Here is a 23,810-nt window from a genome sequence, read left to right on the forward strand (position 1 = left end):
TAATCGTATTTCTAACAGTGATACTTAATAGCTGGAAGTTATTCCGTCCGGAAATTAACATCAGATAATACATTACAATATCATTGGACTCACAATTCTATTCTTGTCAATTGTGATGTGATTGTGATGATCCAAACAACTGCGACCTTCACTTTCAGTAAATGACTACATACATATATACACACATATATATATATACACACACACATATATATATATATATATATATACACACATATATATACATATACACACATATATATATATATATATATATATATATATGTGTGTGTGTATATACATACATATGTATATATATGTATATATACTGTATGTATATACAACGCCCTCCTCACTGGCACCACAAACAAACTTCTCCATCGCCTCCAATCCATTCAGAACTCTGCAGCCCGGATCATCACCAGATCAAGAGACCACATCTCACCCCTCCTTTCTCAGCTCCACTGGCTTCCTGTGACTCACTGGATAAATTACAAAATTTTACTGCTAACCTTCAAAGCCCTCCACAACCCTTTGTTCCATAAATAATCAAACTCTACTCTGAATGTCCAATGACATTCAGCATTTGAATATTTAAAAGTAATGACCAGGAAAACATTTAAGCCACTAAATGACTGTGTCTTATGTTACTACTTATAACTCAAATGAGGGTGGACATGATAGTAAGAATAGTTATAGTGATACTATTTACTTTGCTTAACAAGCACATACAAAACACTCAATCACTGTTATTTTATATTTTATTATTACAAAACATAAAAAAAACATTATTCAGATATACACATACACACACACTGCCCACATAGATAGGCCATTAATTGATTGATTGCAGAATGCTTCAATCCTCATCACACGATGACACTCTCACTGGACCTCTGAAATCCCACACAGACATGGTCCTCTATTAGCTGCCAGGTATAACCCGAATGGACATGTTGTAATACCAAAACTACTCAGGACATATTTTATTAAATCGTATCAACACAATGTAAACAAACATCTCACTATTGCTGTCTTGCTATAAATATGTTCAATGTTTGTAAAGCATTTCTGCCAAAGAGGTATATGATCTATACTTTGGCAAAGTTGTCACTGTCAATCCAGTACAGCCAGAATTAATGATTTCTTTTTCTCCCATACCAAGCACAGTACATTTTCTTTGAGGTAATAGTCACCTTTTGTAGACGGTAATAAGTCACTCAGTCAGTGGGTTAAAAACGGCAACATGGGGGCGCTGTTGCAGCATTTGATTCAATTTGTCACTGACTATTCACTTTGCTATTTGACCAAAAAATGCATTTGCGCGATAAGTGTTAGAAAAGTGACAGAAGGCATCATGTTGAAATAAAAAATGAGCTGAATGTAGAATAGAAAAGTCCTCTTTATTTCACCTTCTTCTTCTTCTTTTATCCAGCTGGAGAAAGGAAAGTGTGAAAATCAGATACAAAATTATAAAAGTGGAAAATGTATATTTGTTAAAAATCTCTTTAAGTTACCTGTGAGGACACACATCTTCTTGCATTCATCCTCTGTGTCATAGCGGTTGTCATTTCCGCCACAGCCTCCATACCAAAACTGTGCACAGGCGTTGGCCTGCTTGTCGTAGTACCAGCGGATGCTATAGTCTCGGCAGGTACCTTGGTCCAGGCTGAGGCTACAGCGGGGATCAAGAATAGCCGACGCTGGAGGAGAAATTGTGTGTGAGATGTACATTCTTCAAAGAACATTTCATTACCCAATGAGAGTAGCAGCAATATCCCAACCAATACTGCATACTGCACTAAAGTGTCACATTAAAAGTTGTATCTAGCTAAAATTAAGACAGTCTAGTACAACAATCCTGCAATAAATCATCCCTTCACAAAGGTTGCATTATAACACCATCCTGTGACATGTCAAAATGATCTCTGTGAAAAAGGTCTATAGAGCAGGAATGCAGCTCTCACCTTCAGGCAGGACTGGAGTCAACACTGGCTGCAAGTGATTAGAGTTTAAGGATGAAACTGAACCCAGTGTTGATGAAGATATTGTTGATGAGGATGAAGATGAGGACGAAGATGAGGACACAACTGCCTCATTGGAGACAGAGCTTTCTCTCACAGATGATAACAATGTTGTTTTGTTAACTACAGCCACAGCGCTACCCCCCAGCACTTGGGCTCTGATGTCCAAATCTTCACCATCGTCATCTTCCACCACCTAGAGTAAGACAACATCAAAACAATTATCAGTGAGCAAATTAACTTTGTACCATCAGTAGGAGAAAATGTTTATTTCAAATAAAACAAAACAGAAGTGTTTCAGCAATGACCTGAACAGGGAGAGGATCAGCACTGATGGGCAGTGTGAAAGTGTCTCCACGGCCTCGGCTGGTGGTGCGTCTCTGATTTTGATTCTCCTCTTGGTGGTTGTAACTATTCCCATTGTTTCCATAAGCATAACCATTATTTCCATGGTCATTATATCCATTGGTATTAGCACCATGTCCGTTGTTTCCATTAATGCCATGCACATGTCCATTGTTTCCGGTAATGCCATGCCCTTGTCCATTGTTTCCATTAATGCCATGCCCATGCCCATTGTTGCCGTTCCAGTGTCCATTTGTGATGCGATTGTAAAGAATCGCGCCGTTTTCATCTTCACAGAACTGACTGACAAGCTGGGACTCCAGTGCTAGAAAAGAAAATCAACTCATAGGTTAGTTTTCGGCAGTTTACAACCTCTCGGCTGTTAATATTATTAGCTATATATTTTATTGAACACAATTTCAACACAAGGCATGATATTTAGAACATCTGACTCTGATTATCACCTGGTAGAGTGTTGAAGTCATCAATAAGGTACATGTGTTCACTGTCGGGGTCAGAGGCAATGAGGTTGAGTTCTCGCAGGAACTCAGCCTGCGTAGGATCAGACGAATTGACTATCCCCAGGGCGTACATCTCGACGTTGGCAGCATGAGCCTCCCTCACAGCTATATCAAGCTTGACAGGCTCTCGCTTGTCCGTCTGACCATCAGTGATGACAATGGCTACTTTTCTGACTCCAGACCGAGCGCTGAAGAAAGCCTCCTGAGTCGCCTTTCTGATGGCGGTGCCAGTGTAGGTGCCCTCGCCCATGTAAGGCATTTTTCTGATTGCCTGCTTGACATCCTGTTTGCTCGTGTAGCGAACCAAGTTGAACTCCAAATGGACGTCCAGACTGTAGAGGACCAGTCCGATTCTGGTGGCGTTTCGACCAACAGTGGTCCGATCCACCAGTCGTGTGACAAAGTCTTTGATGATTTCAAAGTTCTCAGGGCCGACACTTTCTGAGCTGTCAATGACAAACACAAGTTCCATCGGCCTTTCCTTGCACTTGATGCCACATCCTGAAAACAAAAAGAAACGTAGATTTTAGGATTCATTTAGCACTAATGATCTTATTAGCACACAGCTGAGGCTGACAGATTGCCATTAGTTTTTGTCTGTCAATCTATCTTCGGCTCCTCATTCATAGCATTTGAGGAAAAACTACCAGCATCTTAAATAAACTAGAGTTGACTGGTGATCTTACCACAGATTTCTTTGATCAGCTTAATAATGTCTTCTCTCTGAAAAAAATTGGAACATTAACATTAGTATAAAATCACTACCCTTTGATGAATGGTCAAACATTTGTTGAATTAATTAATAAACTTACTGTGAGGCCTGGTTCTCCTTTTGCTCCGAACTTTCCCTGGGATTTAAGAAAAGTACATCACATTTATTTCTCAGCTTACTGACTTTGCTTCTCAGTACATTTTTACAAAGAAATGGAATTGAAAAGCCCATCCTTACAACGATAACTGCTCCAATTTGGATTGTTGCTGTGGATTGTATATTATATATATGTTATTTGTGTGGTTAGTAAAATCAAATTGGCAATGTCAGTACTTACTGCTTCACCAGTGACTCCAGGATCTCCCATATCTCCTTTTGTACCTTTCATTCCCCTCTCACCGAGTAATCCACGATCACCCTGTAACAAGGAGAGAGCATATCTTCAGCCATAGATCAGTTAATGACATATAAATAAAATCTTTCAGAGCTAAACTGAAATGTCTCACCTTAAGGCCAGGAAAGCCGTCTCCTTGAGGCCCTCTAGGCCCGGTCATACCTTGAGATCCAGGCTCTCCCTGAAATTAGACTCTATTTTAACTGATGCATATAGGAAAGATACATCCACCCTTGAAAGTCTTGAAAGATCATAAATAACTGTGAGGATTGTCCTGCAGCTAGTTTGTCAGACAGTTCTGTACTGTTTCACGTCAGCACCAAATAATGGCATCATATTGCTTCGCTCTTACCTGCTATGGACAAAAAAGTACAAGTGTGACTTAATCATGATAAGAAGCTTGGCAAGTGCTTAAAATAAAGCATTTCCACAAACTGTGGCAACATTTACCTTTGGGCCTTGAATACCTTCTCCTGAAGGTCCAGTTGGACCAGGGGACCCTGGTCTCCCAATATTACCCTAAAAATAAATGTTCAAATACATGACTACATACTACATTGTTAACGGTTTATTTGTTTATTTATTAGCTGTGATCCAGATTTTATTATCAATCATAATTATAACGAGTTGTGATGTTTCTCCATGTCCATAAATGTTTCTTACTTGTGGTCCTTGCAAGCCTTCTCCGGCTGGGCCGGGCAAACCTGGCAATCCTCTAAAGCCAACGTCACCCTGGAAAGGACATCATCAAATAGACTATGAGCATCCCCATACCCCATAAACACAAAACATACTCCAACACAAGACAGAAAAACAGCCAAAAATACATGCAGGCACAAACCTTGGGACCAGGAATTCCAATTCCCTCTGGGCCTGGTTCTCCTGGTAAGCCTGGTAGGCCTGGAGGGCCCTGAAAAAATGCAAGAAGTTCAGACTGTGCCAGCTTGCAAAGGATATTAATTTGTATGATTGGTTACAAAATGTTAGGATTTGTAATTTATTGGTTTCTTGCTACAAACCACAGGGCCAGGAAGTCCTTCGCCCTTTGGACCATGTGGACCCGGTGAACCTGGATGACCACGATCACCCTGGTTTAATAAAATGAATTGATGAAGACCAACAACATGATGCAGTTTATACAAATATGTTTTTTAGAATTCTCAAAATACTCCAAAAATAAAGAAGTGGCAGTATTTACCTTTGGACCAGGTAGTCCAAGGCCTGTTTCCCCAACATGACCAGTGGGCCCAGAGGGACCTGCATCACCCTGGAGACAGCACAATAAACTCACATTGATTCTTACATTGCAGCAGACATTATCTGGCAATTCTTCTTGGAGTATGCCATTTGTCTATTTGCAAAGGTAGTTGAAACATTTGTATTTATTTACCTTTGGACCTGATATAGACCGTCCTGGCTGCCCTGGCATTCCCTGATGGCCTGGTATCCCACGTTCTCCCTGGCAAGTGAAAGTCGCTATGAGACTTAACATCCTGTATTTTAAACTTACTTGAGCTGCCAGCAGAAGACTTTGGGTTTGGATTATTATGGTAAAAACATTCAACAGCAACATGTGAATAAATGGAAAGAGTCTGGAAATAGGAGCTTTTTCTACGTTATCAAGGAAACTATCATATCATAGTAAAATATTAATTCTGACCTTTGGTCCTGAGGGTCCTGATATCCCTGGAGGCCCATGTAATCCACGGATGCCCCTCATACCCTGGTCGCCCTGAGTGGAAGTACAGCACATACATCATTATCTGATTTGAACATTTAATTTTTTTTCAAAATAGCCAACTACACAAGGATAAATGGTATCATTTAATGCATACTTTCTCCCCTTGAATGCCAATTCCTTGTGCTCCCTCAGACCCTCTTAAACCAGGTAAACCAGGCTCGCCCTGAGAGAGAATGAGACAAAGAAGAAACTCCTTTTAATTCTTCCGCTGAGTAAGAAGACTTCTGGAAGTAACAACGTTTTTCATATTAAGTCAGTGGACAAAGGGAAGGAAGCTGTAGTTAACATACTGAGAGGACATTGGTTTATGTAGTAGAGGTTTTTCACAGAATTGGCATAATTTACTTTACCTTCTGCCCTGGAGCGCCATCCTCTCCAGGAAGACCAGGCAGCCCACCCAAACCAGCTGCTCCAGGCTCTCCCTGTAACAGCAAAAAAAAAAAAAGATTCGATACACTGGCTGATAGTGATAATATGGAACAAAACTTAATTGACTTGTTTGGTTTAAGACACGAGTTGGATTACCTTTGAACCGGGCTCACCAATGCCTCTCTCTCCTGGAGCTCCCTGCTCTCCTGGTAAACCTTGGTCTCCCTAGAAATAGAAATAGCAAAATGACGAAGGTCATGATTAAAAATGTAACGCAGCATCAGTAACAGTTTTTGACCATAGGCCACTGACTTCCTCTGTAACACCACCACCAAGAACACTATTGTCACTTCAACTATAAAGCAATATAACCTTGAATTGAACCCAAAAGTTTTCTGTTTTCTTACCTGCTTGGCTACTTGTTGTTGTTTATTGTATAATATCCTGTTCATTAAATCTTAGCATATACAGTAATCATATATAATCCAAAATGGAAAACTTTAACCATATTACTAAATCCTGTGCCAGGTCTCTCTGACCAAACCAGCGCAGGAAGTCTTGAATTTTACAGGTGTTCAAACAAACCTTGGGTCCAGGTAAACCTTCTCCTGGATGCCCTCTGACTCCTGGTGGACCTCTTGGGCCCTCAACCCCCTGTGTAATAATAAAGAGTCGAGGTCTATCAATGTAGAATGTTCTACAACTGCATTTGTATGTCAGGAAGTGTGACAGAGAAATTATCTCGTTTAGATAACAACGCTCTACTGACCTTTTCTCCCTGTATGCCCACTCCTGTTACTCCAGTTGGGCCTGAAAGGCCTGGAGGCCCCAATTCACCCTGAAAGCAAAACACAGGACAATACAGGTATGTTTCCTAATCGTCTAACGTGTAGTGTTAGGATCTTAAAAGTATAATTTTATGGCCTTTTGCCCTTAGTTGACAGTAGAAAGAGACAGGAAATGAACGGTGAGAGGAGAGGAATGACATGCAGTATATATGGTCCGCCAGCCGCTTGCCATGCCCATGTGGTACGGATATGGTACTGTACGTGCCATAATCCTTTGGCCATCAGGTTATGCCGTCATGCCCTGCTGACCCCCTCATCTCCCACTTCAGCCACAACTTCGAAACCAACTGTCGAATATTATGAAAAGAAGTTTTTAATGTTGTGGTAAATACTGTATTTGTTACACAGCATTTATAGTGCATAGTGTACTACGTAATGTACGTAGTGCCCCCCCAATACTATCATTAACCTTGCCAGTCTCGCCTTGTCTCTTTCTTGTGTTTTAAGGAGTGTACAGGACATTTTGGCTCCTTTTTGAATTCCATTAGTGGCTTTGCAGTGAATTGTCTATATTAAATGCTAAATATATTACCCACCCTTTCTCCTTTGATTCCTGCACCCTGCTGTCCCCTTGGTCCCCTCGGTCCCGGGAGCCCCCGATCACCCTGAGGAATAAAAAATCTGGTCATGTTTGTCAGTTACATCACAGCCACTTTAGAATGGGTCACAGCCAAATCTGCATTGTTCTCAGTGAAGACGGTATGGAAGAAGAGCATGTTGGCTCCTGTTAGCTTCTGGTGATTGATGCAAAATGATCCAATGCACAAGGAATGACACAGTTTGTTATTTTTTACTTTCATCATGGCACTGCATGATTCGTTAACCTTTTCCACTACCTGTGAATAATGAAGTGCAGGGGGTGCTGATGGGAGCAGTATGTGCATTGAGCAACATCCAAGTGTTACGAAATGCAGACATGTCGACCTGATCATGTTAACGTAGTGTGTGGGAGTGGAGAAGAGCGAGTTTGATCACCACTGTCAGATCCCCTTTTACAAGAGGTACATGTCAGCAGAGAAGTAAAACTTACAACAGCCAGGAAGTCTGGCACATGTCAAACAGATGTGTAGTAGCTTGAGGACATTTTCAGCGTTCATTTTCCAAGAGCTTCCCTTAGCCAATAAAAGTGTCCTAAGATTTCCTCAACAACCTCATAATTATGCTCCTTCCATTGTCAGATTCACCCATAAAATATGTCATGGACTGCATTAAAAATGAGAGGGTACTGGCTAAATATATTTTACACTTACTACGGTTTTACAATCTCACTTCATTCTGGTTCATTTCTTTTCTGTGAGAGCCATATTCTACCGGGCCCAGTCATGTTAAAACCTTGGTTGAATCCCAGTTATCTCCTGTTAAATGGAGCATTTGCAGAGTCTGTTGTAAAATGTTGTAAAATACGCTACAATGTTCCATTGTGCAGCATGTTGCAGCAGGTTAGGAAACACATCAGAGTGAGCAGTAAGGGTTGTTTGAACACCTGAGCTGTGAGTCAGTGAGTTAGATCAGCGAGATTTGGTTTTGACAGATGCAGGTCATGAACTGCAGAATGACCCTGTTACGTAAAATTAGACTGAAAGACATGTATGACTGTCAGCACATTGTGCTTTTATTTTGATTTCAGGCCTGAGAATATATGTATGTTAGCAATACCAGCCACACACATTGGCAGCTGACGTCTCAATACTCTTAGGAACCTGTATTTATGCAAGTGAATTTTGAACTTGGTCAAAATGAAGGCAGTTAAAAATGTTCTTTCTGCATTTTCAGAATAACTGCAGGGTCTTTGCTTGCAATATTCTTATTTCAAGAATATATTTTGTCTCTTGCTGGTCTACAATAGGGACTGTTAGCAATGTTACATTTACATTACATTTACATTACAGTTACAATTACAAGACAATGTTGCTGTTGTTTTGTCTAATGACGGACTCGAAATAATACCTTTGGTCCAGGGAAGCCTTCACCTAGGGGTCCTTTGTCCCCTTGAACACCTTGTGGTCCCTGAGGTCCCTGTAAATAAAGCCAGAGTATATGATATGTCAACCAGACAATGCTGAAAAAAAATGGCTGTGAGGGATTTCTCTACAGATCAAATGTACCAATGAAACAAACATTGCAGATACAAAAACATTCAACAATTCGCCAACAAAACTTACAGGAAGTCCGGGTTCACCCACTCCATGAGGACCAGGAGGACCTGGTCTGCCCTGGAACCCCAGGTCACCCTGCAGATTAATATAAACTAATTGGTTTAATATCGGCAACCCAAATAAATGTCAAAACAATCACAAATAATATCAAACTACAATTAAGAATTCATAGGATGATCGATCACATGACTTACTTTTGGTCCAGGGAGTCCAATACCAGTTTCCCCTTGAATCCCGGGAGGGCCAGATGGGCCACGTTCACCCTGTGATCACAAAAATAATACGACTCAACACCAGTATACACTGGAGCTAAATACCACAAACTAACATTAAGCAATTCATTTTGTGTTGCTCTTTTAAATCACTTTGCTGCTTCTTTGTAGCTGAAAATAATGCTGTCAATCCTTTGGCTGTTGTGTTTACTGTAAATGGGGTAGTGGGCAAGGTGTTTGATCTCTTCGTGCAGGTCAAGACAAATATGAGTTAAACGGAAGCTGCAGTAATGTGTCATTGTTTAACCTCAAGCAACTGTGTCTCAAAATTAGTAAGAACAATTGGAAGCTCTTGGTGTTAGGAATTTGACTCTTTTTTATTTTATCTATTCATGTTTTTTTCACTTCTCGGAGTTCCTGCCTGTGTTTTGCCTTGTCCTTTTGCTTTTTTTGTGTATTTTGAAAAGTTCTTGTTACCTTCATGCCTGCCTAAAACTGGCTATTGTTGTTTATTCATTTATGCCCAGGATCACCAGGCAAGCTCTCTGCCATAAACGATAAATTAACTATATTTATTTAGCGCTTTTGTCGACTTATTGACAGCCCAAAGCACTTTACAGTAGAAGTCACAGTCACTCATTCACACACATCAATGTTTAGATTAATTATTTGCTTGGAGTTCAAGTACCTTTTTACATAAAGATAAAAGGAAAACATAAATGCAAGCCTGACATTAAGAGCTCTAGTCATTTAGCGTGTTTTAATGGAATAAATTGTTTCTATCATTCCATACAAAGTAAACTTCAATGGTTACATTCAATAGTCATCATTCCTTGTGCAAGTCATGGCCCAGTGGGGGGCAAACTTGGTATAGATAAGAATACATCCAACCCTTGTCTTACAGCTGTTTCTTTGGGACCCAATCCATATTGCACTACAGAGAGACCACCAAGACTGCTGATAATCTTTTCAAATGCCACCTACATGTCTGCACTTGGCGAGACGCCGAGCATACATTGACTGTCCATGTATGTTGTTAACTGTAGGTCATGTTAGAGAAGCTAACAATGCTTTAGGCACTTTCTAGTCTGTATTTAGAAACAGGATGCACATGATTAGAACAGCCTGTAGTAGGCCTTTTTTTTGCTGATGGTTCGTCTTTATGCTGGTGAATAACAGTAATAATAGTTAAGACTTTGGCTCATTGCCGAATGTTCAGACAGGGGTCTATTTACCAACTAAACAGGCCTCTGTGCTGCACAGTTAAGACTTGGGGTGGTAAAACTCCAACCTGTTTAAACTAATCATAAAAGGAAATGCAAAGGTCACAGCAGATGTGCACGATGAGCTAAGTGAGAGTTGTTCAAAAGGGGCTGACCTTCTTTCCCTGAGGACCCTCTGGTCCAAAGTCTCCAAGTGGTCCTGGTAACCCCTGGGCAGAGACAACATGTAGCCATCAATGATGAAACATCCACACAGTCCAACATATGCATGTGTTTGTGTATGTGTGTGTTTGGGCCCATGCATATGTGAATGTTTGTCATTCTGTATTGACAGGAGAAAATAATTGTCAGAATTTTTGGAGCTATAAAGTGGACTAGTTTCCTCTAGTTTAAGATTTCACACACAAACGGTTTCAATGGGTATTCATAATAATACACAAATGTGTAAATCTAGAAAGTCATGCTAACATATAAGCAGATGTTAACGAATAGCGATCAGAAATTAGCTGCATTGTACTTCAAATTTTAAGTATACCTGGGTAACCATGGATTGTAAGAAAACACATCTATTTGCTCCCTTTTGTCTGACTGTCTAAACAATATAAAGTCTCAACGAACAAAGACAAGCTCAATAAACACGTGAATTATTACTAACCTGCAGACCTCTAAGTCCTCTTTCACCAACTGCACCCTCAAGACCCTGGAGCACATCAAATTGGGAAGAGGAAGACCATAACATTAAATACAGTATTATCAAACTGCAAACATGACATTTAGTGTGTGCGTGTGTGTGTGTGTGTGTGTGTGTGGTGTCAGTAGAACTGTCGTACCCTGTCTCCTTTGATTCCTGGAGTGCCACACTCACCCCTCTCACCCTGTGTAGAGATTACAAGTACTGCAAAGGTTTAAATTGTGTCCAGCAAAATATAATAATGTAATTTTCATTAAACTGAATTGCGTACCTTATCTCCTTTGAGACCCAGTTTCCCCTGCAAACAGAATTAGTGAAATATGTGTGAAAAAATAAATGTGACAATAATAAATATTATCTATTTGGTCATAAAAAGCAGCATTTACCTCAGCACCCTCTCGTCCGGGTAGTCCACTTAATCCTGCCTCACCCTGATATGACAGGATTAAACAAAGAGATATACACAGAAGTAAAATATATTAAAATAACAGATTCTAAAAGGGCACAGTATACAGAATACAGAAAACGTAAGGTCATAAAGGCTATAAAAGAAAGTCATAGTTCAAATGTCCATCAAAAACCACTCACCTTTAGCCCTTTAGGCCCGGGGGCTCCGTCATCTCCGGAGCGACCTTTCTTCCCCTAGAGAATGAAATAAAATATGGCAAAGATTTCAAATATTTCTTGTTCTGAGTGTTTTCTCTCCAGTCAGTGTGAACTGAAATCACTCCTGACAAATTACACAAGTCCATGACCCATTACCTGAATAATAAAGGTTATATAAAAGAACTTCTTTCTCTAGACAGACACTATTCAATACGTCATAGGTGGGCATGAAGTGTCTTGTCCACAAACCCAGGGGGCATTGTCCTGAGCTGCACCTGGACAGTGTGTTTCAGTTGCCGTCCACCAGAAATCACTAATTTGTGACCATTAAACTAATGAGAGCAATTATGAGAGCCTCTCAGTCTCAGTGTAAGAATTTGGAGAATCTCTCCGAGGAGAAAGCACCTGGTTAATGACCACACAGCTGTCCGTCAGCAACTTGGTTATCCTGCCTTGAAAGCTTCACATTACCTGTGCTGTCTGACATCAGAGCAGGAGAGGGGGTCGAATGGAAGTTTGCATATGTGTCTGATAGTAGATGGGCTTCGATTATCCTCTTCTAGCACCAACTATAAATTATATCTAATATCTAATGCTCCATACTGCACTCCCTCATCCAATGTCCCTGCCTCACTGACCTGGTGGTAGCAGTGGTTGTATGTGAGATTTATAATGGCCAAAGGTCCAGTTTTATAGGGAGAAGAGCTCTAAATGTGGTGCCTCTGGTTTCCATGGGGGACATTTTTTGTTGCATGAGAAATGCACAGTAACAAGTTGAGACGGGGCACACGGGGTAGCAACAAACAAATATCTCTGGAAAACACAAAGCACAGTCCCCCATTCTCTTTGTTGCCATAGGTTTGCTTTTAAGAATGTGGGACAGGACCACCTGTCCACTTACTTTGCTTTTGCAAATGCCTGCGAGCTATACTGGTGGGGGGGGGGGGCAAACTATAATCCTGATTGTTCAAAACTGCACAATTACCATACCTGAGATTTCAGCATCATATCAGATTTCTCTGCAGCCGATTTCAGGAATACTTTGTTCTGTGACACTTCAAGGGAAATCGTCTTTGGTTGTGGGGTATTTTGAAAAAGGTTCAGGCTAAATACTCACCGCAGGCCCACTGGGTCCCCTCTCCCCTTTCTCACAAGCACATCTCTGACCCAGAGGGCACTTTAAAAAGAAGGGACATGTTTGCTAAGCTGCCATGGGAGTAATCTTATACAGTCAAAATGGGCATCTTCACCAAATCCCACAGTATTGAATGTCAAATGTCTGTATCAGTTGACGGCAATACTTACTCCTTCATCAGCCAAGCCACTCTGCAAAAAAAATTTAAAGTTGATAAATATCTAACAGGACTCAAATTGTAGCAAAAACACTGCAGACCTGTATCATGTTTGTTCAATAGTTGCCTAGAGATGTGGGTTGTGATCATTCAGTGTAACACTCAATCAACAATCACAAAAACTGATAAAGACAGAAAACATTCCTGGGTACATCAATACTTCAGATGAGTCATAGGTGAATTGAATTGCATAACTTAAATGTTACTGTTAAGAAAATCACAGTTTCCAATTTCAAATTTTTTAGAAGCTTGATCACTATTAAAGGAATTCCTTGAGAATGAACTCGGACAACCAATGTTTTTTTTGTTTAACTTTGTGGAGAAAAGCTTAAATCCAAAGCTGTCAATTACATTTTCATTTTCCATTTCTTACTCTGGTGCATTTTCATCATTCCATCTCTATATGAATACCTGAACAAGCATGCCCACATGTCAACTCTGAATAGATGCTGCTAACAAACAAATAACATGTCTTTTGTTCCTAAGTGCTCTCTGCTGAAAGACAGGGTGTTGAACTCACAATCTCCGTGACGATCTTCTCGACTATATCTTGGTCCTGTAAATTATGGAGGAAGCGGGAGGCAGGAGAGCTGGCAAGCAGACGCAGCTGAGCTACATTGGTGGGTTCGCTGGCTGCCCAGGTGATGCCCAAAGTAAAGAACTTGACGCCCTGGTTCTTTGCGTCAGCGACAGCGGAGAAGATATCAGGGTTCCTTGGGTGTGAAATGCCATCTGTGAGCAGCACAACCACTTTGATGCTGCCAGGACTGGATTCCTCCAGGTAGATCTTGGTCATGTTGGTGATGGCGTAGGTGGTGTAGGTGCCGTGCCCGATGTAGACGATGGGAGCTATCTGTGTCTTGAAGTTCTCGGTGCCCCTCCAGTCTCTGAAGGTTTGCTCTGTGATCACATGACTGCTGTACTGCAGCAGAGCCACCCTCAAGCCCAAGCTGCGGCCGGTTTGCAGCCGAACCCCTTGCAGTCTCTCCACCACGTTCATGGCAAACTGCTTTTCCTGCTCATGATTGTCTTTAGCGCTCTCAGAGCTGTCCAACAGGAAGGAGAGCTCCAAGCTACAGTCCTCATCTAGGATGGCTGTGTGCACACAGAACAAGATGACTTCCTGTTGCCATTACAATCCATTTTACAGGTTATTATTTGACTGGTTAAGTGACATTTATGTTTAACTTCATATATACTGTGGATTTGTAAGACATATATAGGTACAGATTCTAATTTTTGCATAGAAATTAAAGAAAGTATGCACATAAAACATGTACCACAGCAATATGATGAGCTCCAAATAGAATAATTTTGATTTATTTTGAATTCATTTTCTTACCTTGTCCGTCATGGATATTTGCAGCCAGAGGCTTGGTCCTGGATTTCTTTATAGCTTTCCTCTCCTCATAAAAGTCTTGGGCCCAGACTCTGGTCAGTGCTGTGACCAGCAGCACCGATGTAAAGTAGGGGAACATCTTTGCCCCAACTATTGAGAAAAAAACAACAACAATTCAAAATTCAATACTGTAAATGTTTTTTTTTTCCATCTAATCAGAGTTGAACAGATTGTGCATCCATATATTATATGCCAGGGCAACAGTTAAATTGCTGGGTGTTATTTTGAAAGAGGAATACATCCTTAAAAACAACTGAACTCAAGTCCTCATAATGACTTACATTCCAGTCTCCCTTGGCAATGCAGTACCTCAGTTTGAATGCAGCCCAAAATGTAGACTTGAAAAAAGGTAACAGGGTCAGCAGAGGAGTGGAATGCACAGTGGACTCCAGTTAGCTGATTGACTCCGCAGTCATTCTGTGGAACAGAGAGTGAGAGACCCTGAGACACTCACTCCTCCTTTATAAGACGGAACTGTCAGACCACATCCCATGGAGCATTGCCAAGACTCCAGATCTTCCCCTCGGGGCAGGGGAAGGCTGCTGGGATATGTTTGTAACAGTGTAGCAACATGTTTGTGTGTGTGTGTGTGTGTGTGTGTGTGTGTGTGTGTGTTTGCTGGATTTGGTGTTTTAATCACCACAAGCACAATCAACTGCAGATGGTTTACTATAAGGTAACAATTTTTTTAAGGCTGCAGAATAAATTTACACTTGAAAATTAAAAAAACCTTAACAACCGCCTACTAAATATTAGTCGGTAGATGCACCAGAACGCCACACAACTTTTTAAAAACACTTCAATAATAAAAATAATAAAGTTCAAGGCTTTGTTTTGATCATAATGAGCAAGGAGGAGAGTGGAATTATTAGGGTATACATTTGGAGACTTTCACTTGTTACGCTTGCATTAACTGTTCAGTGTATGGAGATTATTTTGCAAAAAAACAGTTAATTTAGTTAGTAAAGCTCGCAGGAGAGTTTGAATTTGAAATACAATAAGATTGCATTAAAATAAAACACTTGGATTAAATTGCAAGACAAATAGGGTTAAGGGTTTTTTGAAGAGGTGATATATATTGAAAAAGGCATTCATGCCAGAATAAATTCCACAGGTGGGGTGATTTAAAGTTTAGAGGCCCTAATGGCAAAGGCCTGCTCACCTTTGGTCTACACCCCTGGACTTTGGAATGACCATAACAGCCCCGCCAGAGAAATTAGGCTTAAAAGGTCCACGATCTTCTAAATGAATTCCTAAATTGCCAAACCAGGAAAACTAGAGTATGGATTACAACAGCCTCCTGAGACAACATCAACTGCAATCCATAAATTTGGGTTAATGGCCAATGCCTTTAGATTAGAGACATATCTGAATCATATCAGTACATCAGGGTTATTGGGGAGAACAAGCATTTAGAAGAAGTCACCACACATTGGATGCAGTCTTGAGCTGGGGCAGACCATTATGAGCATATAACTATAAAGCTTCTTAATGTCAATATAACACGTCTCCAAAGTAGTAGCAAAGACAAAATGCACGGTAACCTCAAACAATGAGCATAAATACTGTTAGTGCCCTAGATTTGTGTTGGCTGTTGTGCTTTGTTTCCTTTAATGATCCTTCTATTAAAGGAGAGTTGCACTTAGAAAGGTGAGTGACATGCAATTTATCTTTCAGAAAATAAATGACTAAAACCTGCAGGTGATTCACTTCACAGGCCCTAAAAGATGACCCTCTGACCATACACCAGCAGAAGTGACCTTTCAGCCAGCGCCTCCTGGTGTGGTTCAAGATGCATGGGGATGGTCCTGTGCAGACTGGCTGAGGATTCAAGAAGCATTTTGCCTGCTGTGCTTGAGGGGAAGAGGCTTTGTATTCCACAGCTCCAGGCAAGAAGTAATTAGAGGAGACTCTCTGACACAGGAATGTTGCACTGAATGATTGCTTGGCAAAATTCACCCCATCACTTTGTTTTATGACGAATGACAGCCATTCATAATGCACTTATATACTGCTGCAAGATTTATAAGGAGAGAAATTGAGTGTAAAATCCGGTTGTCTTCCATGTACGCTCATCTCTGACTGAATGCTTTTGTCCATGTTCTCCATTGTGTTTGTGACTGCTAATTACAAAAGAAGAGAACTGCGAAGTGCATATTTTAAACCACCACAGTAGAGATAGTAACTCTGTCAATCAATGAACTGAATCATACTGAAATATATATTTTAAAAAGTGTATTTTAGTATTATCAAAATAATATAATAATAATAATAATAATACATTTCATTTCTAGAGCACTTTTCATTGCTAAAAGCAATCTCAAAGTGCTTAATTATAAGTTACTCACCCCTCTTCCCTACACATTTAGCAGTTTTAATGGTTCTTCTATCAGATAAATAATATTGTAATGGTCGGAAAAGATGAATATGTGAATAGTCAAACATTTTTAACATGAATGCATAATTGTGTTTTCAATTTTGAAAACGTATCTTTGAGCCCAAAGTTAGTTTGTCACTCTTACCTCCTGCAAAATATCGTACTGATGTACATCTCCACATTAAACACTGTGGGTCAGTATTCTGCACCAAAGAATAGCTTAAGATGCCATTTATGAATGAATTTGTCTTAAAATGTGGTTAGATCTTCATTTAAGTTAAAACAATTTTAACAAATAATACATCATTGTTTTGCTCGATCATTCAAACATTCAGAGTGTAGGTTCGAAAAAAGTATTTGAACCCTGGGGGATAAAGACGTCAACAAAAGCCAAGTGGGGTCAGGAGATAACCGACCTGTGCTCTGTCAGTGAAACTCTGACTTGACACGACTGGAAACCGAAACTTTGAAAGACTCAAACATTCTGAGTTTTGCTATTCACAAGAAGCATCTGATGATGTGAACGGAGCCTCACAGGTAAGAGATCTCAGAAGAGTTCGGATCAAGAATTGTTGATTCACATTAAGTGGGAAATGGTTTCAAATTAACCCTCTGAGCCCTTAGACATTTTTTTCCTATTTTTGGTCCACTGCGTCACCTCGTGTAATAATGCTTGTCAAACCTGGAATGTACAGTCAGGTTATAAACATCTTTTGTTTCAGGACAGGACAACTTAAGCTATCAGAATATTTATTGCTTGAGTGATATCCAACGGATGTATAAATAGTTATATGACCATAAAGACAAAATTAAAACCAATTGGAAATTGAATCTCACAGACATTCATTATAATATAAATATAATTCAGTGTGAAATCTTTGTTTTTTTCGAACCAATCGACAACACAGCGTCTGATTGGTACAAATCTGTAACAAGGCCTCTGATTGGTCCAGTGGATCTAAAATGAACAGGAGCCTTTTACGTCTTGGAAGACGGGATAAAATGATCATCAAAGTCATTAAATGTTGGATTTATCATCATGGACATGTTGTACAAAGTCTCCGAAAAGACACTGAAGTTCCAGGCCGCGCTTCAAATCTTCTGAAAGGGCCACGGTCGCACGGAAGCCTGGAGCGACGCAAGTGTTAGCTTCCGCTCATAACAAACCGTAAGTTGCACAAACTGATCAAATGTTATGAGGAGTTTTTATAACATGACGCATTGTATTCGGGCGCAGGGGGTTAATCTTAAAGAGTGTCAATATCGTTTTTCAGGGGACAGCTTGACTCGGCAACACAACTGGGAAGTACCGTTTTCTTTTCTTACCGTTTTTTCTTCTTCTTCTTGGTTATGTATACTTTACACTTCTTGAATGTCCCCACTCTTATATGCCGCCCTTTCATCGTCTCAGTCTTCACATGAAGTCTCATCATAAAACTGTGGAAATAATGTTATGTGAGCAGCAGCGAGGGGATAGAAGACACAATCACTCCACACTGTGTTAAATGAAACTAAACCTGGAAGGTGCTCACAACAAGAACCGCCTACACTTGCCCTTTTTTTCCACCACCACAGTGGTGTTTCTGTTAATATTTGAGTAATAAGTGGTTTTACCTACCATATTCATGACAATGTGAAATGTGTCATGACTCGGGTAAGGTCAGGTAAAGCTGTCGGCGGGTCGGTGCTGCCCCCCGGTGGTGGGGGAGGGGATAAAAACCAGGGTGGGCCGCGCATGCTCAGATCAGTCCTTAGGCCCAGCAGGTCTGAGTGGCTTCGCCCTCAGCCATCTAAAACCATGCTGGGCACCGTGGGGCTTTTAAACCTGGGATTAACTCTTTAAAGGCGATCAGTGCGAAACATGCAGCTCTTCCAGTGAATGAATTTTAGTTTTGTAAAACGTGGGCCGACAACGTGTCAGCGTTACGCGTGCTGTGACTTTGTGTTCGACCCCAAAGGATGCGTGCACAGTGTGTCAGGGTCAGACCCCAACTTCACCATGAAGTACGTCCATTAGTTTCACTGACAATCAGGAATCTGTTTGTTTTTTTGTTTTTTTAAAGAATTCTGCTCAAATAAAATACAGGCAGTTAATTGGGTGATGTTGTTACTTCAGTCAGACATGTCTTGGTTCATTCAATGGCCTTTCCAAGAACTTCTGTACAAGTCAAATGTGTGACACACGCCGACTGATCTGACTGAACTTTTCAGCCTGAGGTTCAGCGACAACATTTGCAAGTAATGCTGCTATCATGAAATAGCAACATGTGGAAATATGATCTATGCTTCATACTCCTCAGTGTCTTGTAGAGCTAGTGTAAATCACATGGATACTGGTCATTCTTACGTCTCTTTAAGACACTAAACAATAGTTTTATAACAGAGACTAAACAATGATTTCACATCTACTCATTGCTGTCTCATGTAAAGTCACATTTATTGTGTTGTCATTAATGTCGTTGTCCTCTTTCTGTCACTGTCTCTTCAGGAAGGGGTTACGCGCAGCACCAGCTGCTCAGGCTGCTCTGGCCAATGGCCGCATAGTGGCAGCAGTGATCGGTGCCGTGGTGGACGTCCGGTTTCACGAGGGCCTTCCTCCCATCCTCAATGCACTGGAGGTGGTTGGCCGTGAGAGCAGGCCGGTGCTTGAGGTGGCACAGCATTTGGGTAAGTGGGTTGACGTGATACTTGAGTTTCGAACGCTGATCAACAAATGTCGATTTAAACGCCGTCTTCTACTGTCTCCCCTCGTGCGTTCCTCCAGGTGAAAACACAGTCGGGACAATTGTCATGGAAGCTACAGAGGGTCTGGACACGGGACCCCCATCAGGATCCCCGTGGGACCTGAGACCTTGGGCTGGATCATGAATGTCATTGGAGAACCCATAGGTGAGAGGGCTCCAAGTAGTACCAAACATGAAGATCATGAAGTGGAGTTATTCTGTCTGTTTGTCCATGTCAACAAATAACATGAAAATACCAAAACCAACCTTGTGTCATTCTCTAAATTCTTCATTGTCTCTGACTTCCATGCCCTGTCTATAGCAACTGCAAACCCCTTTGTTCCCACTAAAGATGTCTTCATAAAATTGTCACATATACACATACATATATATTGCTATTGACAATATATATAGATTTAACATATAAATTCCATATTTAATCAGGACAATTATTATCCTAACAGGACTGCTCCTGTTCACGCTGAAGCCCCCGAGTTCACAGACATGAGTGTGGAGCAGGAGATCCTGGTCACTGGCATCAAGGTGGTAGATCTGCTGGCCCCCCAAGCCAAGGACGGAAAGATTGGTTGGTGTATTGGTTGGTGTAGTTCCAGTCAGTGGACGTTTGATGGTAAATGGCTGTTCTTTGTCTCTCTTTAAGGTGAACACGATGCCCTGCCAGAGCAAGCTTTCTACATGGTGGGTCCAATTGAACAATTGTGATTTGTCTGCCAGGTATATTTGTACAATCAAATTTCTATTAGAGGCACCGCTAATGTTTCATGCCAAGTATGTTGCGCTATGCCTCCAGTTCACTAGAGTGATGAAATTAAAAACATTGTGATATTTCCATTTTTTTGTCCTGGTTTTTCCTTTTTCATTGTTAGCACTGGTGGAAAAAAAGTTTCATTGACAACGTGTCTCGTTGGTAAGAAGACATGACACTGACATAATACTTAAGTTTAGCCTATCATGTGGCGAAGTTTCTTATTCAGCTCCCTCTCTTGTGTAAGGAGGCTGGCACTGTGCTCTCTGAAGGCTTCGAAATCCTGTCAAATAAGAGGAAAACACGGTGAGCAAGTCCTTCAGTCTTTATGGGCCACTAATTAAACTTTTTAATATCGCAGATTTCAACAAACCTTTTCAAGCTTTTCATACTTTGTTGTGGTTTCATTGAGAGCACGTCGGAGAGACTCCACCTTCACGTCTGCGTCAACAGCCTCTGCGTCCTGTTCAAACCTGAGGCGAGCTCACGGACAGATGGAGACATTACTTTTGTTCTCAGCAGTGCAACGAAGCATTGTTGATAGAAACTTTACCTGTCTTCTGCTTCAGCCCGCAGTTTTTTCTCTTCTTTCAATTTTCTCTCCAGCTGCTGGATTTCCTCTTGTTTCTCCTGTATGTGAGACCAATTTGTACAAAAATGAAGAAACAGATTCTTTCTTTTGAGTTTTAATTACGAGAAGAAATACTCTTTTCAGTTACCTGTATCACTCTCCCTCTTTCCATGGACAGAGACAACAGCTTGTCCTTCTCTTTGGTAAGGCTTGTTACACTTTTTCTCACGTTGATCTCCTTCAAGGCGTACTTTTCCTCAGCGCTTTCAAGCTTCAGCTTCAAGTCTGATTGTGGAAGGAAGGCTACAGGTTTATAAAGCATGTATTTTATTGCACTTGAGAGAACTATAAAGCATCAACTACCCACCTTTGCACATCTCTGCAGCTTCTCTTTGCTGTTGCTCGGTGTCGTGCAATTGATTGAGTAGCGATGCCATCTTGGCTTTCTGCTGAGTTGCTTCTTCCCGGAGTGTTGACTGGGAATCAGCTAATTTCTCCCTTTAGCATAAATTATCAGCAAAAGAAAACGTTGAATGTCTGGAACTAATGGTTAGGCACCTCAGTCACTCACTATGTACAGTAGTGATTAACCTTCATACCTGGATAGTTTTCTTTAAATTGTCTATAAAATAATTTGTTGAAAAATGCCCTAGGTGACCTCTTCATGATGCTTGTATTAAGTGCAAATTCTGTTAACAATTTTGTAATGGGATACCCGATCACTCTGACTGATTTTAAAAGCTAAAACCAGTGAATGCCTGGCATTTTAGTTTGAATTTGTAGCTGATGAATTTCTGTAGCCTTGAAAAATAGATTTTAGCGACTAAATGTTTCATTGTTACCGATGAATGACAGTGACTTTGATCAACTTACCGATATCCATTTTCTTTATTTGTGTAATTCTCTGTCAGCAGTTTTATTTCTTGCATCAGTTTTTGCACAAGCACTTCTTTATCGTGCAATTTTTTGGAGAAAAGTGAATGGTTTTCTGACTGCAGCTGTTTGTTTTCCATCTTTAATTGGTCATTTTGAGTTTTGTAGTCCTCCATGAAAGTAATAATTGCTTGGTTGTTGGCAGCTAAATCCATAAACCTCTTCTCTTTCAACTCAGCTTTTTTTCTCTCGCTGTCCAGTTCTTTTTGGCAGTCTGTTACTCCGTCCTCCAGCTCTGTATTGATTTTTTGAAGGGCTTGGCATCGAAGAAGCAGCTCATCTGCCCTCTGTTTCAGGAGGCAGATCAGACTTGACTGCTCGTCTATCCTGGACCGCAGCATTTCTGTCTCTGTAGCGTCCTCTGCAGAAAGGCTCAGAAGTTTGTCCAGTGACCTCTGAACAATGTCCATATGCTGGTGAGAAGGAACAATGCCCTGTGTTAAAACAAGACATACAAACAGGTGCTCTTGTGTGTCGTTGACCACTGTTTTATATTGCACTACATGTACATTTAATCAATGTAGATTAATATATTAGTTGTTTTTTTGATAGTTTTTTTTTTTTATACTGTTGACACTGTGATGTCCAAGGCATATTTCCCACTTGGACAACAGCGTCTATCTTATCTTATCTTTATCTTATGGCAGCTACTTGGTAAATTTAGGATGTGTTTAAATTAGTGCCTGATGGATTTTGAGTTTTTAAAATGGACACTGAAGATAGATATGAACCATGGGGAACTTTTTTACACTTGGAAAATAAACTTGCAAGTGCTCTCTGGTGGACAAAGTACATGCAAGTATTACATTGTTTTTAAAATTACAATTTCTGTATGGTACTGCAATTTAACTTACTTATCAGAGGCCAATACTGATATCTGATATCTGGACAGTAAAAATCACCTCAGTGATGTCCATAATTTTTGCAAGAATTCATGTAAAAAGGGGTGTCAACAAATTCAAACTTGTGGTGAACAGTGGTGGGAGAAGTATTCATAACAATATTCATAGTAAGTAATTCATAATTCAAGATAATCTATATTTGAACATTTAAAGTAAAATTGCAAAAAGTATGTCAAGTACAGTATCACAAGGAAAAGTAATCATCGTGGAGGAAGCATGTTTTGATATAATTTAAAAGTATCATTGGATTGTTATTAAGTTAAGATAAACTACAAATAAAAAGTTAAAAGTCTTAACAACAAATTCTTTTAGTTTAATGCATGCAAAAAAGTTGATTTGATTTAATTTGACTTTATTTTTATATCGAATATGAAGTGATATCAGGAGAATTAATGAACAGTCTTTTGCAGACGTTTAATATCCAACAGTGGACTTCACAGATTTATACTTGTCGACGTAAACTTTTACATACCTCCGACTCGGACTTCATGAAGTTTTCAACGTTTCTCTGTGGAGCTGCCATGATGAGTAAAAGTCTTATTCTCCGTTATTCTTACGTTTTTATTTTCAGTCAACGCTCAGTTCCACTTTATGTAAAAAGGCATCTCGGAAGTTTCAGTTGCTCGGTCGCTAATGGCAACCGTCTGACGGAGCCGCTGCTCGGCCACAAGATGGCGCCGTTCGTCTTCGTATCGGTCAGTCATTCCCAACAGTGAAGGTACTCGCGACCTCGATTAATCACGGTGGAGGAATCTGCAGTCGTTTTTCTTAAATCCGGTGTCAGTTCAGTGGTCGTTTTGATAGATTTCCATTTCATTTTTGTTAGCCCCTTTTAATTTATTAGAGCTGTCTGTTCCGTAGATTTGAGGGATATGGCCCATTAGCAGGATATTCATACTGCACCTAAAGTACATGTATGGTTATTTAACATCTTGTTGCATCGGT

The 23,810-nt window shown here is 40.4% G+C and overlaps 3 protein-coding genes across 6 annotated transcripts; 1 reads left to right on the forward strand and 2 right to left on the reverse strand.

Annotated features, from left to right (window-relative positions):
• Nucleotides 1–759: 759 nt before the first annotated feature.
• On the reverse strand, nucleotides 760–18,883 carry col28a2a (collagen, type XXVIII, alpha 2a). Of its 3 annotated transcripts, none has more exons than XM_047337415.1 (38): nucleotides 18,589–18,883; nucleotides 18,297–18,407; nucleotides 14,903–15,010; nucleotides 14,537–14,683; nucleotides 13,715–14,289; nucleotides 13,148–13,168; nucleotides 12,960–13,019; nucleotides 11,825–11,878; nucleotides 11,623–11,667; nucleotides 11,508–11,534; nucleotides 11,376–11,420; nucleotides 11,201–11,245; nucleotides 10,701–10,754; nucleotides 9,305–9,373; nucleotides 9,117–9,185; nucleotides 8,902–8,970; nucleotides 7,491–7,559; nucleotides 6,876–6,944; nucleotides 6,692–6,760; nucleotides 6,263–6,331; nucleotides 6,088–6,159; nucleotides 5,832–5,900; nucleotides 5,657–5,728; nucleotides 5,387–5,455; nucleotides 5,195–5,263; nucleotides 5,016–5,084; nucleotides 4,838–4,906; nucleotides 4,660–4,728; nucleotides 4,447–4,515; nucleotides 4,109–4,177; nucleotides 3,940–4,020; nucleotides 3,703–3,738; nucleotides 3,577–3,613; nucleotides 2,834–3,391; nucleotides 2,333–2,694; nucleotides 1,968–2,220; nucleotides 1,518–1,703; nucleotides 760–1,435 (listed from the first exon to the last, which is right to left on the reverse strand). In XM_047337415.1, exons 4-38 carry the CDS (start codon nucleotides 14,670–14,672, stop codon nucleotides 1,428–1,430), a joined length of 3,762 nt encoding a protein of 1,253 aa, XP_047193371.1. In that variant the 5' UTR covers nucleotides 14,673–14,683; nucleotides 14,903–15,010; nucleotides 18,297–18,407; nucleotides 18,589–18,883; the 3' UTR covers nucleotides 760–1,427. The 3 variants fall into 3 exon arrangements, with proteins under 3 accessions (XP_047193371.1, XP_035460373.1, XP_035460376.1); XM_035604480.2 differs by having other exon boundaries at nucleotides 14,875–15,010; XM_035604483.2 differs by lacking the exon at nucleotides 14,903–15,010.
• Nucleotides 18,616–19,954, forward strand: LOC118283015 (ATP synthase subunit beta, mitochondrial-like). The gene is given in 5 exon segments (XM_047337131.1): nucleotides 18,616–18,624; nucleotides 18,892–18,974; nucleotides 19,459–19,637; nucleotides 19,735–19,788; nucleotides 19,791–19,954. Coding segments are annotated over 5 exon segments (474 nt in total). The 3' UTR covers nucleotides 19,940–19,954.
• Nucleotides 19,389–23,521, reverse strand: zgc:172182 (coiled-coil domain-containing protein 89). Of its 2 annotated transcripts, none has more exons than XM_035604484.2 (7): nucleotides 23,338–23,521; nucleotides 21,904–22,397; nucleotides 21,398–21,528; nucleotides 21,179–21,315; nucleotides 21,013–21,089; nucleotides 20,833–20,932; nucleotides 19,389–20,742 (listed from the first exon to the last, which is right to left on the reverse strand). In XM_035604484.2, exons 1-7 carry the CDS (start codon nucleotides 23,386–23,388, stop codon nucleotides 20,656–20,658), a joined length of 1,077 nt encoding a protein of 358 aa, XP_035460377.1. In that variant the 5' UTR covers nucleotides 23,389–23,521; the 3' UTR covers nucleotides 19,389–20,655. The 2 variants fall into 2 exon arrangements, with proteins under 2 accessions (XP_035460377.1, XP_035460378.1); XM_035604485.2 differs by having other exon boundaries at nucleotides 21,904–22,376; nucleotides 23,338–23,516.
• Nucleotides 23,522–23,810: the final 289 nt, after the last annotated feature.

The sequence above is a fragment of the Scophthalmus maximus genome, chromosome 14 (genome assembly GCF_022379125.1).
Source record: "Scophthalmus maximus strain ysfricsl-2021 chromosome 14, ASM2237912v1, whole genome shotgun sequence".
Lineage (NCBI taxonomy): Eukaryota > Metazoa > Chordata > Actinopteri > Pleuronectiformes > Scophthalmidae > Scophthalmus > Scophthalmus maximus.

What these genes read in the sequence shown, in the direction of transcription:
- col28a2a (XM_035604483.2), bottom strand. Translation starts at nt 14,672, where the DNA reads ATGTTCCCCTACTTTACATCGGTGCTGCTGGTCACAGCACTGACCAGA. An exon ending in AAATATCCATGACGGACAAG is followed by an intron (nt 14,290 to 14,536) that starts GTAAGAAAATGA and finishes GTGTGCACACAG; the next exon opens with CCATCCTAGATGAGGACTGT. An exon ending in CTGATCCTCTCCCTGTTCAG is followed by an intron (nt 2,221 to 2,332) that starts GTCATTGCTGAA and finishes GTCTTACTCTAG; the next exon opens with GTGGTGGAAGATGACGATGG.
- zgc:172182 (XM_035604484.2), bottom strand. Translation starts at nt 23,388, where the DNA reads ATGGCAGCTCCACAGAGAAACGTTGAAAACTTCATGAAGTCCGAGTCG. An exon ending in TCATGAAGTCCGAGTCGGAG is followed by an intron (nt 22,398 to 23,337) that starts GTATGTAAAAGT and finishes GTTTTAACACAG; the next exon opens with GGCATTGTTCCTTCTCACCA. An exon ending in CGGGCTGAAGCAGAAGACAG is followed by an intron (nt 20,933 to 21,012) that starts GTAAAGTTTCTA and finishes AGCTCGCCTCAG; the next exon opens with GTTTGAACAGGACGCAGAGG.